General features: G+C 34.0%; 1 protein-coding gene across 3 annotated transcripts in view; it reads left to right on the forward strand.

The window, feature by feature from the left end:
* Positions 1–2,735: 2,735 nt before the first annotated feature.
* Positions 2,736–21,121, forward strand: part of FSTL5 (follistatin like 5) — a 692,987-nt gene continuing 674,601 nt past the window's right edge. For all 3 annotated transcript variants that reach the window (XM_028104409.2, XM_028104410.2, XM_028104411.1), the window contains exon 1: positions 2,736–2,861. In XM_028104409.2, coding sequence (XP_027960210.1) covers positions 2,736–2,861 — 126 coding nt within the window. The remainder of the gene's footprint in view (positions 2,862–21,121) is intronic.

Below are 21,121 nucleotides of genomic sequence, written 5' to 3' on the forward strand. Positions count from 1 at the left end.
TAGGTACCAGACAATTTGCTAGGCTCAGATGATATAATGCTGAAAAAAAAAAAAAACCACAAAACCAGATCCCTGTATTCATGAAGTTTGAAGGAGAAAAGAGATATATATAATGTAGTGAGGAAGGTCAACATTATTCAAATAATCATATTAATGATGTAGAATTACAAATGGTTGCTCTGAATTTAAGGAAAACAGATCTAGGAGCATGAGTAACTAAGAAATGTAACTCAGGCTTGGTGTTATGGGGAAAGATTCCTAAGGGATATGTTTGATACGTGAAGGTTTTTGGCAATAAATGGCGATGGGGAAAGGTACATTTCAAGTGGAGGAAATAGTGTACAAAAGTCTCATAGTGGGAATGGACCAAGTTCAGAGAACCAAATGAAGGTCAGTGTGGCTGGAGAGCAGTTCTTTAGAGGAAGAGAAAAAACATGCAGAGCCCAGACTCTGTGGGCACTTGCAGGATAGGTCAGGGATTTTGGCTTTTATCTTAAGGGTAAATGAGTATATCCTAAAGTTATTAACAAGGACAATGACATCATGATATTTGCATTTAACATGACCATGCAGGCTATTGCATAGGGAATGATTCAAGGGGCCTGTGCATGAATGGGAAAGGCCGGTAAGGATGTGCTTGGGGCAGTTTAGGGGAGATGTGGTGCTGATAGCTTGAACTAGGGTTGTGACAGGAGACTGGAAAGAGACCGATTTTAGGAGATGTAAATCTTGAAGGTAGAACTAACAGAACTCCAGGATAGGTTTAATATGAAAGGTAAGGGAGACAAAGGTGTCTCCTTCATTTCTGGCTTGACTAAATGGGTGAATGAAAATTTGGCAAAGTGTGACTTTATGTGGGGTTTGTATACCATGAGTTGTTTTTGAAATATACATGTGGAGCTGTTAACTAGGCTAATCTGGGGATCAGATGAGAAGCAATGATATAAAGGCTCCCCCTGCTATCCAAAAATACAGCATTCCTATGAAACCTTTCATAAGCCAAAAAGAGCATAAAATGAAGAAGCAATTACCATTAATTTATATGGAAAAATTGTTGAGTGTCCTCAGACCCCCAAAAAAAACCCTCTTAGGCTTTTCTGATACCTTAGGACGTATCTTGCTAACAGATGCACAAAAATAAATCAAGATAAAGCACAGATGCTTACAGACACAGTTCAAAGCCCTGGTGCCTTGGTGCTGAGATGCTGAGTGTAGTTCCCTGGAAAGGAGCTTGGTGGGGCCACGCTCTCTACTCCATGCCCCTGAGGCATGCTGCTTCTGGGCTGATGGCAAAACAAAAGCAGAACTCTGTTTTCTCTTCTCACCTTTTTGTGAAACCAAAAATCCTTTTCAGATTTCTTTGGGATAGTGAAAAGAGGTACTAGTGTAGGTGTTCTGTAAAAGCAAAGTGGTCTAATGTGAACTTTTGAAAAGCAGGAGGTAGCTGTAATTAAAACCATAGATGACGTTGAATGTCTAGCTGGATGGAGAGAGTAGGTAAGTGGCTAAGAATGAGATTTTATAAACTATAATATTTAATGGTGAAGTAAAGGAGTGGGATGAACCCACAAAAGGACTAAGAAGTTTTCACAAATTCTAGAGAAATGGAAGAGAGGGGTGTCTTAAACACCAACTGAACTTCTTGAAACAAAGAAATGTTACTTTGATAGAGTGATAGGAGTAGAAACATGGTTGTGTGAACTATGTTCAGAAATTAGCTAGAATGAGATGCACAACTCTTTCAGAAAATTCAGGAAGTGGAGGAGAGAAATTATCTTAAAACCTGGGTGATTTGAGCATCTTTAAAGATGGAAGTTAATAACTGAGTGGGGAAGTTCAGACAACAATAACTAGCAGGGTTAATTAATTGGTTTAGTTTCTTAAGAAGTCAGATGTATAGAACAGAGTAGACAGGGGGAGAAAGAGCTCTTCTATTGTTACAATAGGGACAAAGATATGTTGGTGAAAATGATAAAGTGAGATATAGTTTAATCCAAGCATAGATTTCTTTTTTTAGACGAGGGTTTAGATTTTATATGATAATAAGTTTATGGCATTTTACAACTTCTCTGGCATATTTAAAGACACAGAGCAGTGGACAGACTCATATGGCTTTTAGTTTAAAGCACTTGTTAAGAAATTTTCTAGAAAATATTCTTTTAGATAGTATTGGGAAAATGCATTCATAACTCAGTATAACCCTCTGCATAATTTTTGTTGTACTTCAGTTCATTAAGTGCCTACCATAGAAGACTACCTTATCAAACTCACCAGTCTCACCAGTGAATTATAATAGCTATGGTTTTATTAGGTGTTATTCATCAAATGTACTCAAAGAGGAGTTCAAGATTTATAAGTATGTTGATAATTGTACTCTCTACGTGTGCTTAAAAATTAGCCATGGTTTAAAGTTTTTTTTTTTTTCATTTTCTTTCAACTTTATTTTAATTAATTATCCTTGATACATTTTGATTGGCATTTATATCTCTGTGTATTTAATGTTGTGTAAGGCTGTATGAGTGAAAAAACAGTGTTTGTTATGATCAAAGGGATCATAATCTTTTTTTGGAGATGTGTACCTATTATGGATTCAGTTGGCAATTGCCCACAAGTTTTGATTAGATCTGTGGAGATTTCCATGCACTATTGAATATTTCTTGATGATTTTTTTTCAGTATATAATGGATTTTCTGATTACTTGCAATGCTAATTTTCACAGGTGAAAAGCAATAAGAATGTTTAAGTGCTGGTCAGCTGTTTTGGTTCTCGGATTCATTTTTCTGGAGTCAGAAGGAAGGCCAACCAAAGAAGCAGGATATGGCGTTCAGTCCTACCAACCTCTGATAAGATTGCGACACAAGGTACAGTCAGCATTCTGAATTTGCTCACAGCACCTAGTAATTATGAACTGAACTACTAGGTGTCTGCTTTATTATTCACTTAGGAGCACTTATTTCATTATATGCCTCCAGAATATAATTTTCGTATAAAAGTGCACATTTTAAAACATGAAATGGTAGTAATTTGGAAATTTATAATTTGGGGAATTAAATATTTCTTGACAAAATATAGAGATGGCTCATTGAAAAAAAAATCATTATAATTTACATTAAGTCATAGATAGACACGAAAATAAGTAAATATGTTAAGACCAAATCAACTAGATAGACTAGTTTCTTTATTCCCATATTAAGTTCAGAACTTTTTAGACTAAAACATTAAGTGTTATTTTTTTTCATTTGCAATAAAGTAAACAAAAAATGATGTCTATACAATCTGGAGATATATAGGTTGGCCAAGAATTAGTATTTATAGAAATCATTAGACATTTTAATTTCATAAAAAATCATAATTTTAAGTTCTTTAATATTGGGGAAATACTTCACTTCCTTATGATAAATATTTTCAGGTATAAAATAAATTGACATTCAGGCATACTATAAATTATATAGATTATGTACTTACATTAAGCTTTAATAATAGAGCAACTTTTTAATAGTAAAGTAACTTTTTATTCAATCAAATTAAAAGTTTATAATACATTTTGATTTTCATAGTAGAAAATAAGACAAAAACTGACATGCTAATTATGGGAAAATATATATTTTAAAATTTCTTATGTTGCTTGTCTTAAAAAAAACAAAAAAAAAACCCTTGAAATAAATATAAGTACAGTTGATCCGTGAACAACATTGGTGTTAGGGATGCTGGCCCCTGCATAGTCGAAAATCCACACATAACTATATTTTTAAAGATTTTATTTATTTGACACAAAGAGTGAAAGAGAGAGAGAGAGAACACAAGCAGGGGGAGTGTCAGGCAGAGGGAGAAGCAGGCTTCCCACTGAGCAGAGAGCCAACATGGTGCTCAATCCCAGGACCCTGGGATCATGACCTGATCTGAAGGCAGATGCTTAAGCGACTGAGCCACCCAGGCACCCCACACATAACTTTTGACCCTTAAATCTTAAATATTAATAGTCTACTGTTGACTGAAGCTTTACTGATAATATAAACAATGAACACATATTTTGTAAATGTGTTATATACTATATTCTCACAATAAAGTAACTGAGAGAAAAGAAAATGTTATTAAAAATTATAAGGAAGAAAAAAATACATTGACAGTACAGTACTGTATTAATTTAAAAAATGTGTATAACTGGACTGATTCAGTTCAGACCTGTGTTGTATACATATATGCATATATTTACATTGTATCCGTATACATTGCATACATGTTTTTGCTGAAATTCTTCCATACTATTATAATGTTTTGATAAAATCGCTCAACTTGGCTGGGAGTTTTATGTGCCAGACCATAGGGTAATCTCTTAAATGTAGTATTTCATTTAATCTCCAAAACAATCTTTAAAGATGTACCTTTTTCATTTGATATATGAAAAATCAAGATTTTTAGAAATGTTAAGAGATTTTAGGAATGTCTACATTTATTGAGTATATTAATTGACTAGATCTATACATGCAGTATAGATTTATTATTTATTATTATTATTTATAGATTTAATAGCCAGAAAATATAAAATAAGTAAAATATGAAAGTATACTTCAGTGTTAAAAATCATTGTTGAAATTTAGTCACATGTAAAAGTAAGTTTCTGGATAAATGCAGCTGGAGAATTGACCTTGTCCCAGTATCATTCAGTTATCATTTGTGTCCTCTACCTCATAAACTAACAATCAGTTTTATCCTAGGCCAAAGCATAGAAATAATAACCCCCTTATGAACACTCTCAAAAGATATTATTACTACAGTATATTGGCTCATTCTGTTACATAGCAGTGAATATGTATTCGGTGCTGTTTGTCTACCCTAAGTCATGTGTCTTGAGGTCAGAGACTGTGCCTTTCTAATCCTTTCATTCCTGGTGCCATGATCATAATAGATATGGTTTAATTGGCTCCGTGGCAGAAAAATGACCGGGAGAATGCATGCCTATGCTGTTTTCATTGTTCTCTTGCTAAATATAATACCAGGGGTTTTTATGTGTCAGTGTACATTTATAAACAAACTGTTTTGGATTAAATCTGGACGTTGAAGATAAATTATTTACCATGCATTTCTGTGAGATTTAGTAAACCTTTAAAGAAAAGAAACAACACTATGAGTTAAGACTACTTGAGAAACACGAATAATCACCCAAAATGATCAAAGTTACCTCCCAATCTTTTCTATCTCTGTGGCTCTTACCTCTAAATAGTTAGAGGTAATATATGATTACTGGTATTTAAAAGCAGGGAAGCAAAATGTAAGAACTAACTTTCAAATGACTTAGGCCAGAGGTAAGATTAAACTATAAAAGTCATTCGTGAGTGTGTGTGTGGAAGCGTGTACTTGACGGTAGTAAAGAAGTACCCTGAGTTGTACACGTCCCTGCCAAAACCTCGCCAAGTACTTTCTGCTCACTAACAACATCCCCACCCAACTGCAGGGAAGTACTTTTATTTCCCCAAGACCTTGATGATTCATCTCATTAGGGCCTTTATTTCTATTTGAATCAATCATTATTTGGGTCCCAGAAATGCCCTGTCATTCTTTTCCCACTGATTTCCGTTTCAGCTAGGCTCACGTGCAAACTTATTGGTGAAGCCTCCCCAGACCATAATTAAAAAAGGAAGTCACAGGCATTTCTTTTCTCCCCTTTTAAAATATATTTTCACCATTTGTCATGGTCATGGGTCACCATGTCCTATTTATTCGTTTTTTGGATGTTCCCTTCCATTATGACGTGAACTACTATTCATCTTGCTATACCATAGCACCTAGAATTGTGGTCGGCACATAGTCAACACTTAATAAATGAATATGGAATGAATGATTCCATCTGCTGACTAGAATAAGGCTGAAATCATATATATATCTGATACAGAATATATTATATAGTTTATTGTAATTAATAATAAATTAATTAGGTATAATTTGTTCTGTTTGTGAGAGTAAAATCAGCAGAGCAATTCTTAATAAAATGTTTATAATAAATTATTTTAATATTATTACATAGATTAATTTCCTATTATTTATTATTTTTTAAACTTAAGTTTCATTTAAATTGCAAAGAATATAAACGTCTATTTCTGTAAGACTTAGGGAATGGATAAGAAGATTTTCTGTTTGGATTAGGCTCCACTGTATTGAATGTATTTATTGCCTAGAAAACAATAAAATAAATCATACATATGATAGATCTTGATATATATTAGCTATTTTCCACATTTTTTCCAGAGAGGTGTCAGTACTTTGAGTTTGAATGAATATATGTTTAGAACCCATGTTTACCAAATATCTGTGTGTCAACTGTAAAATGAATCGTGTCTGGGGAGCAAAAAGTGAAATATGATTTATTTGTCAGATTAGATAGAAATGTTGTAGTTGTAAATATAAATATATATGTACATATTTATATCATTTACAACTATATGTACACACAAATGTGATTGAAAACACATTTGTCTGTGTTGTAAATATGAATAGCATATAAATCTATCATGCTAATTATAGAAATTGTAATTATAGTCCACAGTATGTCTGAAGGAGCTGATCATGTGTTTCAACTGTGTGTTTATCCAACAGACATTTATGGAACATCAAATGTAGGAATTTAGAAGCTTATTCTATATATTAGGTCATTTATTGAATATTCCTATGTAGTAAGTGGCTTTATTGTTATTCCATAGATGAGGAAACTGGAGTTCACAAATGTATAGTAACTTTTTAATGCCACATACCTAGAAAATTAAGAGAAAGGATTTGGGACTTAATGCAAGAGACTAAATAACTTAATGCAGAATACACAATGAGAACTTTTCATAGTAATTTGATCTGTGTGCCATATATTTCCTATTCTCCCCACATTCTGATCACATGGTAGAAAGGCAGGATTTTATGTCCCTTTGCGGTTGGATGGGACTGTGTGTCTAGTTCTGGCCAGTGAGTTAAGAGAAGTGCCACAGGATGCATCTGGGCTGAATATTTGATTACAATTATAAAATGTTCCTGAATTCTCTTTTTCCTCTAGCATTACAAACAGCATCTGTTCAAGGTAGTGGTTGCTTAATCACCCCAAGTTTCTAAATAACCAGGATGAGTAAAACACCCAGGCAATTTTAGGGATTGTCTTGAAATGTGAAATGAGAGAGAGAAAAAAATCAAAACAAAACACTTCTGTTTTAAACCACTGAGATTTGGGAGTTACTTGTTACCTCTGCATGACTGTAGCCTATCCTCACCAATAAAGACAGAACTAGAACTTGCACTCATATCACCTCATCAGAAATCCTGGGCTCCTTTTCTGTGCCATCTTGGCTCCTTGTTTCATTTCCACTCTTTGGATTTTTCTTACTCTCAGAGTTTCTCTACTTCTTTCTTTTCTCTACTACTTGCTGGGTCATAATTTCCATCACAATGTAACTTCCTGTTGCATTTATAACCCTGTAATATGCATGTCCTAATATTCTAGCATATTGTCCTATGCTCTCATTGGTTGGCTTTGAATCCTGTTAGGAACAATACTATACCTTACATCCCTTTTCTTACCTACAGCACTCATCACACTGCTGCATTGTTGGCTGCTGCTGATAATCAAAGTCAGGCCTGAAGGAAGATCTTAGGAGGACAATAGGAAAGTTCTTTGAGTATACCTAGTGGGACCACTTAGAGGCCCTAAAATTCTTAGATCTTTATGTGACCAGAGAATGCTATGTCCAGCTGTATGGTACAAAGTTGCCCCTGCAAACCTAAAGTGATTTATGATTCCTTTACTTTCTAAATCAAAATGTTTGTCTCTGTGAGTAATTACTGTGCAAATGAGCAAAGAGTTGGCATAATTTAATAAGTCCAGAGAGTGTTGCTATGCCCTATAGTGCAGTATAATTCAAAGACATCATTTGTGGGAGATGATTTTTGACTTTTGGTATAAAAGAATGATAGCTGTGGGTTGGTGAAGAGTGGCAGAAGAAAACTCTAGGGAAGGAGACAAACATTAAACAACACATCAAAACCATGACCACTTAGAGTCTGGAAACCTTCAGGCAAACCCAGGAGCATTATTTCCTGACTGAGGAAAAATTGTGCCCTTCTATCTGAAATCTCTGACTGCTTGCAGCATGTTCAAGGGAAGGCCCTTAAAATGTTAATATATTTTGCGGAGGTAAGGAAGCAATTTGGCACATTATCTAAGAGCAAAAATGGTGGCGATGAAGGGAGTGAAGGACTACTGGTCAAATAATTAATTAAATATTAAAGACCATACTAATTAATATATATGTTGATAGATTTATTCCATATACATCATAATGGCTGAATATTATTAATAAATCTCAGATTTTTTTCTTCTACTCAAAGAAATTATGTTTGAAAAATCAGAACATTTTTGAAATTTTATTTCTGAGAAATGAGATTCTAGTATTAACTGAGCTAGTTCCCGGAACCCAGTTTCTACAGGGCAATATAAATAGGACCAGATTCAATCAGCACATACCACAGGAATGTTACATGAGAAGATCTGTGAGTTAAAGGGCACCAACTTTACTGTATGGGCCATAAGCCTGCCTGTTCTTTGCACCCAAGGCAGACCTTATCTTCATCATACTGGACAGTAAGCTTTCCTGCTCCTTGCTGTGAATGGAGATACAGTCTCTGTCTTCTAAGGCTGGAAACACACTTGCTCTTTGCTCTAGAGAGAGACATTATCTCTATGTTTCAAGGCAGTTTTTTAAACAAACATCCTTGAACAGATATTCCAGAGCAAATGGCAGTCAGTGTCTCTGTTCCTGAGGCCTCAGAAGCATTAGGCGCTGTGGAAGATTGTCTCCCGACCCACATGGAGAGGACCGACCACCTTTAACGGGAGGTTAGAGTTGCCATCTAGTTTATCTATCTAAAGCCAAAATTAATGCTGTGTGTATTTCAAAGTTGATTTGAACACCAAGTACATGGTTATAGCTTCATCCTACATCTTACCTGGTTAACTTTGTCCTTTCTGGAACTTTAAGGGGAAAAAAATATTTTGCTCACCTTTGGATGTGTTGCTTGCATGTTTGTTCCTTCAAACCAGGGGAAATTTGATAAACTGGGGGAAATTGGCACACAGTGGACTGAATCATTTTGCCTACCAAAAATAAGTTAACAAAGGGATATTATCTGCCTTCTAAAATTCTCAAGAGGAGGACCTACTACAGAAAATTGGCATTTGATCCCTTCAAGAATGAATTCTCAAAGCAGTACTATTATAGGTGGGTAGGGGTGTAGGGTGGTTTGCAAGAAGTATACTCCCTTACATTCTCTGACTCTACATTAAACTACTGTTGTAAAGTTTTAACAGTAGCTATCACTGGAAAAAATAGAGCTACTTTCCATTGAAGATTTAAAGGTTTGAAATGTTAAAAAATGTGACGTTTGAGTATTCTATTTACATCTATACACAAAGTATAATAAAATACACAAATAAAGTCAAATTTATATAGTGCCTTAAAGCCGAGCTTGTCAGAATTTCAGAGAACTCTACTTATGTATAAACCTTGGGCACACATCATGCTTTCTACCACCCCAGTATGGATTTTCAAGTGACTTGAGTTACAGTGCTTCCTTTTACCCAACGCCATAATTTAAAAAAAAACTATCCTGATAGTTAAAAAACGGCTTTACCTGTTTTTCTGAACATTCATCCGTCTACTGATTAAGAAAAACCAGAATATTAGGACCTAGGTGCTATGAAATAACTTTGTCATTACAGTTCATTTTCTTTAGATTGACTTCCAAAGCCTTCTTATCTTTAGATCTAGTTGTCTTTTCTCACCGTTTCTGTGGAAAGGATGTTAGCTACATCATAATTAGTTTGCTAGGAAAACAAACTATTAACACACCCTCATTATCTGCTAATTAAGCACATTATGCTACCTCCCATTCAAAAAATAAAATATAGGTAGGCTGTTTTTAACAGGGTTCAGTGTGGATATGCTAAACTGTAGACGTAGGATAAAGGGTTGTAAGTTAACAGGTGAATGAAGTGAAAATACATTTATCTAATCATTAATATTAATATATTGCAAGCTAGCATTTTCATTCATTACCTCAATGTGTAAATTAATTATAAGTTGTTTTGTACATCTTTCATTATTAAAATTCTATTGTGAATTCAATTAGCAAAGCTCTGCATTATAAATGATAGATAATATCCTGATTTATAAGCTTGACATTCAGCATGTTTAAACGATAAACACCCTATGGTGTATGAGCCACAATTGAAAAGTGTGGTATTATTTTTAACTAATATTACTTGCTGCTTATTTCGGGCATCAGTTCCCTGTATATGAGCTGAGAGTTAGGTTTTTAGAGCCTTATGATAGTAGAAAATATTCAATCTATTTAAAAAATATATATGTTTATTATATATCATATATTCATTTTATATTGTATATATTGTATATATTTATTTATATATTTAATATATATTAAATGTGTTATATATATGTATATATAAAAATACAGCTAGGAAGGCTGAGGGCCGGGGAGGCAAAGTTCTTAGCTGAAGATCACACAGGTGGGTGTTGCTCAGCTAAGATTAGAATCTGGGTTTCCCATCCTCCAGAACAGTTCTGTTTTCCTTTAACACATTGCCCCCCCAAATTAACATGTTTCTTCAAGTCCAGTTTTTAATCAGCAAAAACATGCATTTACTCATTATTTCAACAAGTATTTCTTAAGTAGCTGCTACACACAAGAGCCTGAACAAAATGATTCAAATTAAGTTCTTAAATACACATGTTGGTTTGCCTGTCATTATTGATGAAGTAAACATCTCAAATGAACTGATTGAAAATACAATAAAAGACTTTATTTAATACCCAGTAAGGGCACCAGTCTTCAGGGACAGCCAGAGAATTTGCTTCATAGAGACTAGTCTACAGAGAAATAAATGGGGTAACTATGAGTATTCGCCAGACGAGGCACTAGAAAAAACATGCTTGGTTAAGATGTTGAACTAGTCACCAGGCTGTCTGAAAGTGATTGTGAATTTATCAGCAGTTGAGTGGGTTAAACAAACAGCCCATTCAGAGACGGGGCTGTCAATCATTATACTAACAATTGGTAGAAATAATGAACAAAAAATATGTCTATTTTGAACATTCAGTCAGAAGTTTGCTTACTTATGCTATAAGAAATACTGGCAATGTGGTTGTTTTCTCCTGAGGTAGGGGCCTCTTTTACTCTTTCTCAATTTTTTTAATAGGCTTTTTCCCCAAAAAAGAATTCCTTTTTTATTTATTTTTGTATTTTGTATTTGGCTGTGGTTGACACATGATGTTATATTAGTTTCAGGTGTACAGCGTAGTGATTCAACAACTCTATATGTTATGCTACGCTCACCACTATTTTTAGAGCAGTTTTAGGTTAACGAGAAAGTCCGAGGGCCCATATTCCCCTTGGCACCACACCTGTACTGACACCACACTATCATCATTCTGCAGGATATTTTCCCAATTAGCTTTATAATCTTTTATAAAGCCCTCACAAAAACCAGTGTTCTGACAATACTGAAACAAATTATTAAATAAATACAACAACATAAAATTTTAAAATATATTATTTGAAATAATTTAAACATTTCTCTTTATTGTGTAAAGGTTTAGAAAATTTTTGAAGGGAATTGTGTATCCCTTATGTTTCTTTTTTCCCAAATTTTGGAATGAAATTTTAAGTGTACAGCAAATTTGAATCAACTTTACAGTGAATATCCATGTAACCAAGACCTAGATAAATATTTTATTATGCTTGGTTCTCACATATATATGTGTTTGTTTGTGTGTATCACCATCCCTCTTTTCATTTATGTATCTATCTTACTTTTTTATTCATTTCAAATTATATTATAGACATTAAACTCTTCTTTCTTAAATACTTTGGTACATATCATTAGAGTTAAATATTTATTTAGAGTTTTTTTTCTTTTGAGATACATTTTATACACAATGGAAAGGCCCAATCTTATACCTTTATTCTTTAAATTTTGAAAAATGTGTACACTTCTCCAATAAACATCAAAATACAATTGTATCGAGATATTGAAAGTCATCACCAACCCGCCTGAAAGTTGCCTCATGCCTCTTCCTTGTTAATCTCTGACCCCCTCATTCACTCTGAACCAACAATGTTCTGATATTATTCACCATAGTATAGTTTTATCTGTTCTAAAATTTCATGTAAATGGATCATGCCATATATGCAGATTTGTGTAACATTTGTTTCACCCAAAATAATGTTATTGATATTCATTTATGCTATTGTTTCTCAAAAGTGCATTCTCCTTTATTGCTGAGTAACATTTTATCATATGAATGTATCACAGAATCTATGAAGTGTCTATGAACATTCTTGTACAAGTATTTTTGGTTATATATTTTCATTTTCCTTGGGTTAATAGTTAGTAGTTATTAGTGGATTGCTGGTTTGTAAGTTAGGTATTTTTCCTTTAAAAAGAAACCATCATGGGGCACCTGGGTGGCTCAGTGGGTCCAGCTCTTGATTTTGGCTCAGGTCATGATCTCAGGGATTGGCCCACCTTGGGCTCTGCACTCAGCAGGGAGTCTGCTTCAGGATTCTTTCTCCCTCTGCCCCTCCCTCTGCATGTTCTCTCACTCTGTCTCAAATAAATAAATAAATCTTTAAAAAGGAAAAAAAAAAGAAACCACCAGAACTTCTTCTAAAGAAGATGTACAATTTTACAAAATTTCCAGCTACTTTACATTTATGCAACTTTTGCTGTTCTGTTCTAAAGAGTGGTATTTATTGTAGTTTTAATATGAATTTTTTTGATGACTGGTGGTCACATTGAGAATTTTTTCATTTGTGTACTGACTATTCATAAATCTTGTTTGTGAAGTGTCCAAAATTTTTTGCCTATTTTTTGTAACATTGTTTTTCTTTTTACTTACTGTCATTGAAGTGCTTTACATTTCCTCAGTGATTCAAAGAATATATAATTATTTTATGGAAATATTTATCACTATAGAATTTTAAATACATGTAGCTACTGTTGGAGTCTTTTTTTTTTAAGATTTTATTTACTTATTTGACAGAGAGATAGACAGAAGAGCACAAGCAGAGGGAATGGCAGAGGGAGAGGGAGAAGCAGGCTCTGCACTGAGCAGGGAGCCTGATGCGGGACTCGATCCCAGGAGCCTGGGATCATGACCTAAGCCGAAGGCAGCCGCTTAATCATCTGAGCCACCCAGGCTCCCACTACTGTTGGAGTTTTTAGTGTGATTTCATTGAAAACAATGTGAAGACAATAAAAGGAGTCTACCTTTGGACAGAATTATAAATGTTTAACTAAACAAAAAATAATAATAATAATCAAAAGCTATAACTCAACACAAATTAGATGTGGCTAAAATAATGCTATATTTTATTACAATGCACCTAAAGATATACACAGATATGTTTTCATATCTATGTATATTTATATATGTATGCATATTTAGGATTATATATATTATATAATTATATATTAGTATATATAATTTAAAATATGTTTATTTCACTCATGTTTCATTGTTAACAAATTTAGGAATTCATCGATTGCAGTTAGTTTATGAGCCACTTAAGTTAATCTGTCACACCCAATTTAAAATCTAAAACAATATTTTCCTAGTATATTATCTCTCTAACTCACTCCTGTGAGATTAACAATATGCAAACCAGAAATGGCAGAATTAACAGTGGCAAGAAGGAATTAAAACTCCAGTTAGGAAAAGAAAGAATAAAAGGACATATAACTACTGTGATGAGAAAATGTCTCTTGCTTTATCACATTATATTAGAGTTTTAACAAGTCTTAAAAATGAAGTGCTATTTCATCTTTGAAGAATAAAAAAGCAAAAGATATTTAATCCTACTGGGTTCTACATTCCTGTCAGTACCATAGGTATGTAGCAAGTGTTAATATAGCTTCAATAATGTATCACTAATTGTATCAATTCTGTTTCATCAAGCGAATATTGCTTTTTTAATTTTTGTATTTATTCTTTAGGTTTATTTTGGGTTTATAGATATTTAAGAAATTTGTATGAATAAATTTTATAACTCTTATTTTTTAACTTTTTATTTAAATTCCAGTTAGTTAACTTACAGTGTACAATGTAGTGATTCAGCAATTCTGTATAACACCAGGTGCTCATCACAAGCGCCCTCCTTAATTCGCATCATCTGTTTAACCCATCCCCCCAGGCCTCCCCTCCAGCAACCCTCAGTTTATTCTCTATAATTAAGAGTCTGTTTCTTGGTATTCCACTCTTTCCCTCCCCCGTTCATTTCTTTTGTTTCTTAAATTCCACATACGAGTGAAATCATATGGTATTTGTCTTTCTATGACTGACTTACTTTGCTTAGCATAATACTCTAGCTCCATCCACATCTTTGCAAATGGCAAGATTTCATTCTTTTTCATGGCTGAGTAATATTCCACTCTCTGTGTGTGTGTGTGTGTGTGTGTGTGTGTGTGTGTGTGTGTGTGTGTGTGTGTGTACACATAGATATATGTTTCTGTTTAAGCAATATTATATTGAAAAAAATTTAAGACTATATAGCTTGTCCACAGAACTTTGAATGGAGAACATGTATTAATCAGGTATTAGAGATACTAAGGGAAAGAGTGTGTAGATATCTATGAGTGATGGTACCAGTTTCCATTCCATTTTATGCTTAGCTTATGGTTACATGGATGTGACCAAGAAATAATACATGAAAATGGAAGGCAAGCAGAAGGTTGAGCAGAAAGCCCTCCTTATTCTACTCCCTCTTCACCTAGGACATTTCTGATTTATTTTTATATATTTTGAGTCACAAAAAGTTTCATTTGGGTAAAATATGCTTGTTGCATAATAAAAATTAAATATTGAAATGGATGGTCTTAATTATCTAGTGATTTTGTGAATTATTGTTTCAAAGGGTTTAGCTAGTTCCAGAACTCAATTATTTTTAAAGATTCATTTATTTATTTGAGAGAGAGAGAGAGAGAGAGAGAGAGAGTGAGAGCAGAGAGGAGAGTCAGGGGGGAGGGAGAGAGAGAATCTCAAGCAGACTCCCTGTTGAGCACAGAACCTGCTGCAGGGCTCAGTCCCATGACCCTGAGATCATGACCTGAGCCGAAATCAAGAGTCAGATGCTTAACTGACTGAGCCTCCCAGGTGCCTCCCAGAACTCAAATTTATCCCCAAAGGATGAAGATGAGCTAATACCAAATATATATTTAATTAATTAAACAATTACTTTTAGAGAAAGAATGTGCAAGTGGTGGGCAGGGAGAGGGAGAGAGAAAATCTTTTTTATTTTTTCTTAAGATTTTATTTATTTATTTGAGAGAGAGCTCAAGAGCAAGAGAGAGAGAGCACGAGCAGGGGGGAGGGGCAAAGGGAGAAGAAAAAGAAGACTCCCCGCTTAGCAGGGAGCCAGATGGAGGACTTGATCCCAGGATCCTGAGATCATGACCTAAGCCAAAGGCAGACTTGAGCCACACAGGTGCCCCGATTGAGAGAGAGAGAGAGAGAGAGAAATTTAACCAGGCTCTGCACTGAGCACAGAGCGTGAGGCAGAGCTTAATCTCCCGATCCTGAGATCAAGACCTGAGCTGAAATCAAGAGTTGGATGCTTAAGCAACTGAACCACCCAGGTGCCCCTGAAACCAAATATATATATATATATATATAAATTAAAGACAACTGGGGCGGGGCGCCTGGGTGGCTCAGTTGGTTAAGCGACTGCCTTCGGCTCAGGTCATGGTCCTGGAGTCCCGGGATCGAGTCCCGCATCAGGCTCCCTGCTCGGCAGGGAGTCTGCTTCTCCCTCTGACCCTCTTCCCTCTCGTGCTCTCTATCTCTCATTCTCTCTCTCAAATAAATAAATAAAATCTTTAAAAAAAAAAAATAAAGACAACTGGGGCACCTGGGTCACTCAGTCAGTTAAGAGTCTGCCTTTGGCTTAGGTCAGGATCCCGACCCTGGGATCGAGCCCTGTGTTGGGCTCTCTGCTTGGAGGGGAGCCTGCTTCTCCCTCTCCCTGCCACTCCCCCTGCTTGTTCTCTCTCTCTGTCAAATAAATAAATAAAATCTTTAAAAAAATAAAAATAAAAATTGAAGGCAACTTTAAAAGTTTTTTTCAGGAGAGAAACAAATATTTTGTAAAACATATTTGCGTGTATCTATATACCCATTACAAAAGCATCACTGAAACTGCAAGTTGAAATGTTATCTTATTTGTCTACAAGTCTAATATCTTCATTTGGCTAGTGAATAATTTAGGTCTTAATTGTTATTGTGTCCAAATAGCTAAAATCTAGTAGTGATAGATTTGGGAATAACACTCTCATCTCCTAATAATAGGGACTCCACTTACTAGGGACATCTTTTCTGATGTATTTGTTTTAAACACTATCATCATAATTATGCACATGCAGTGCCTATGTGTATTATATGTCCAAATATATCTAGGCCAAGCATATTTTTTATAATTCTACTAGATCATCAGCTCCTAAAACTTTCTCTTCAAAGCTTGATGTGCCAAATAACCATGTGTTCTCAAAAAACAAAACAAACAAACAAAAAACCCCCAAAAAACAAACAAAAAAAAAGACAATACCTTTTAGTTCTCCCTGTGGAATCTCAGCCATTGTCTAAGTCCATCATTATAATAAAAAGCAGCCTCTTTAAAACATAAGTAGAATTGGTTTTGTGCTATAGTTCAAACCCTGTTGTTGTGTCTAGTGTCCCTCTTTTTGGAAAACTGTTCCATAAGATCTTATGATTTTTACTTTTGATTGATATAATAAAGTCCCTTATTCACTTCTCAGAAGTCTGTATTCATTGCCCCTGAGAACATTATTTCTGTGAATTGTTCTGCTGAAAATGGATTCTAATGACCAAGTCATTTGGAGAAAACTGCATAGTATGCTTCTGTGGAAATCCACAATGCACAAGAGCATATTAAAGTCTGAGAAATATTCTAAACTTTGCTTAACCTAGAATTTCCCAACTAAATGGACTATAGAAAATTTTGAATACCTTCTGGTATTCTAGGAAACACAATTCGGGGAACTATACTCCAGTGGCTTTAGCATTAATTGCTACTATACATAGCAGACAATTTTGGCTTCTCTTGAAACTAACAATATTAAGGATCTGACTTACTATCATTTTATAGCTATAACAATAAAGTATAATAAATCCATTTTTGCTCTTTTTTATCAGTCTCTATTTCAGGGTATATTTTTTTAGAAAGAGAATGTTCACGTCATAGTTTAAGAGTTATGATACACATATCTTCTCAAATTAATGTTTTTCTTTCCTTTAATTCACATTCTATGTATTAATCACTATTCAAAATCTTGCTATCAGTAATTAGGTTGTATTCTTAAAATAACATATTGAAATACACCAATTTTTATAACTTTAATTGAGGTAACTTAGGTACAGTGAGGTAAGTAGATCATCACTGTACATTTAAATACATTTTTGCATATGTACACATTTGCAGGGCGGCCACTGAGATTATGATACAATATATTTCTTGCAATCCAGGAGGTTCCTTTTGTCAAGTCTAATCAAAGCCATCTCCTGAAGTTAACCACTATTCTAGACTTTTGCCATAAATTAGTTTTGCTTTTGAACTCTACATATAAATGGGATCCTGCTACAGGTATTCTTTCATGTATGACTTTTTGTTTGTTTATTTTGCTAAACACCATGTGATATTTATCCACGTTGATGAATGTAATGGAAGCCTATTGTTTTTAGTACTCTATAGTGCCTGGTTACACAAAATTCACAGTTTGTTATGCATTCTATTATTGATGGATATTTGAGCTGTCCTAGCTTGGGACTAATCTGACATTCTTACATATACCTTTAGTTAGACATACGCATTTATTCCTCTTGAACTGTAATTGTAAGATCATGGGGTTGGCATATATTTAGCTTTAATAAATAACGCCAAAGAGTTTTCCAAAGTGTTTGTGCCAACATATTTATTTTGTAAAATATTTCAGAATGACATAGTAATTATTTTAATTCTAGATCTTTCTTTTGTCTACCTAGATGGAAAAAATGAGAGGTGAGCAGATGTTATATCATTGTTGCTGCTGACTAATGGTTGAGCAAAAACAATTACAGGATGATCAAGCGACTGAATATTCAGCTTTCAAGAAAAAAATACTAAAATTGAGGCTCCAAAATTTCTTATTAAGTCCATTTTTGGAAGTTTAATACAATGTGAATTAGTATGCAATGTCTGACTCAGAAAAAGACTCATTCTTCCATTGCGAATTTACCCTAATTATAAACAAATCACAGAATTATAAGTTTAAATTCTTCTTAAAGTTATTTTCCCTTCTTGAAATGTGAGGAAACTTAACAATTGTAAATTTAGGTTTCTTACAGCTTTTGTACATAATATAAACACCAAAGTTCCTATTATCTATTTATTTAATATAAAATAATATCTCAGGTACGGCATTTTATATTTTTACTCTTTAAAATAAGGCACTTCAAGCAGTTTCCATCAACATTTTATTTTTGTAGTGCTTGCTGATAATTAGTAAAACAGGATTTTATTATAGAAAACTTTCTATCTCTGAAAAGAATATTTACCACTGGAAAGCATAATACTTTATACATGAAAAGTTTGGAATTTTTCAACATACATTTGACCTGTTACCTACTAGTCCTTTGGCTAGTCTAAATTTTCTTGAAGTGAGAATCAGCTAAGAATCTGAGAATAGTAAAGCATTACAAAATCAACAAATACAAAAGCAGGAAAAAAAACAAAACAAAACACTGCCATACTTTGGAGGTTTCCATTTGTGTGACCGGAGCACCAAAGTCTTGTTACTGGCAGGGTTTCCCACCTGCACTTTTAGTTCGATTCAACATTGAATGCCCCTTGATATTTATTTCCTGAACATCTTATTTTCTCATAATCTTATTGTTATTAATTATGAGACTCACTGAACCTAGCTTATTGAAATTACCTAAGCTTATAACATATAAGCCCTATACTGCTGGGAGACATAGGCTCAGCTATCTTTTGAATTATGTGCCAACCGATAGAACTAGTTAGTTTCTAAATGAAGATAATGTAGCTTATTTCTTTTTAACTTGTCAAAATTTAGGAAAATGACTGTCAATTCAGGCTGATACAATGAAAATACCATAGACTGAGTTGCGTCAATGACATTGATTTATCACAATTCTGAAGGCTGGAAAGTCAAACATCAAAGTGCCAGTAAATCTGGTGTCTGGTGTCTTACTGGTTCATAGACAACAGTCTTCTTATTATATCACCCCATGGCCAAGAGAGAGATCGAGGAAGCAAAGTCTCTCATATTTCTTCTAATAAGAGATCCAATCCCATTTTGAGGGCTCCATCTTCATGACCTAATTACCACCCATATCCTGCACCTCCAAATACCATTAAATTGGGAATTAGGCATCAACATATGGGTTTGGGGGGAGGGACACAGATATCAGTCCCTAGCAATGATCTGAAAATTAGTGCCATTGTTGTGTTCTTACTGTTATCAGGAGCGTAAACCATGTGAAATGAAAATCTGGCAACAGAAGATCATCTGTTGTGAATTTTACCTGTTACCAGTTTAAAATGATAATAGATTCTACTGACTCTTAACAAAAAACTTGTATTTAGTATTCTTATGATGAAACATTACACAAACCTGAGAATAAGACTGTGTATTTCTGTCAAATTTGTTTCTTTTTAACAATCTAAGAATATTTCAAGAAAGCAATTATAAGTATAGACTGATTCTAAGGGTCTTTAAAGCAGTGGTTATCAATCTCGACTGCATATTAGAATCACCCAGGAGCATATAAACATGCAGATGTCTGGTCCATTCCCTTAGGAAATTAAATCAGAGCTTCTGGGATTAGGTCTCAGACATGGATGTTTATAAAGTTTCCTGGATGATTCTAAAGTGCAGTCAGGGCACACAATCACTGCTAATGGCTAGAATTCTGTATCAAAGTGTTAAATGTCAAAAAGCCATAAGACTATTCATTTGTGTTTAAAAAGTAATATTAAGTATTTTTAAAACTTAGAAATATTGAAAATTCTATATGTATTATAAGATTTTATGTTCTTTCTCCATATATTCGTATTATATATCATATAAAATATACATGAGATGTATAAGATATATGTCTCATAAGAGTATATGAAGAGAGAATATAGAATTCTTATACAATAAGAATATATGAGAAGAAAAGAATATATGGAAAAAGGATATAAAATTGTACAGTACATATAGAATTTTCAGTATTTCTAAATTTAAAAAAATATACATTATATTCACATAAATAATGCATATATATACTAAATATGCATATTTGTATATAACCACTAAAGAAAAGTGCTTTTATATAAAAGGAAACCCACTTTGGTGAAAATTTTGTACTGCTTGTGAATTTTCTTAGTGCTGTAGCTGTTGGAGGACCAAAGAAATAATGCAACAATATTAAGCAGATAGAATATTCATGTGTGATGTGTGAAGTGGGAAGTTGACCATAATATGTCTATGACATTAGCAGAGGAAAATCAAATCTATAATCTGTCAAGCCATAAACAAGGTCTGGAAGAATGAACCCTAAACAAGGAATAACAGAACTTCCAGAGGGAATGTTTGGATCATCCCTTTAATTAACATCCATTTAATTGCCAGGCTGGCTGGGGAAAAATGCTTAGAGACTTTTAATGGCAACTTATGGTGAAAGAAATCCCAGAAGGAGCTAACCCCCTTGTTTAAGATAAGTTGGTTCTGTTTGTAATTACGAAAGTAGATCTGGTTTAATTCACAACTGATAGCACTCGAATATTATGAACCACATGCCTATCTAAGGCTTAGATATTTAAAATCTTCCAATATTAATATGCTCTTACTTAAGTATGTATTAGTGCAGAGATCTGAACAGTATATAGTACTTACACCTTCAAGCAGATAATGTATCACCCCAAGATCTTGAGGTAACTTCAGTGTGCAATGCAAGTTTCATGGGATGATCATTCAACCTGGTTTCGAAGGGTGGCATAAGTGAAGAAACAG

Source organism: Eumetopias jubatus, unplaced genomic scaffold (genome assembly GCF_037043125.1).
Source record: "Eumetopias jubatus isolate StellerSeaLion01/CBP00866 unplaced genomic scaffold, mEumJub1_p1.0 scaffold_2, whole genome shotgun sequence".
NCBI lineage: Eukaryota > Metazoa > Chordata > Mammalia > Carnivora > Otariidae > Eumetopias > Eumetopias jubatus.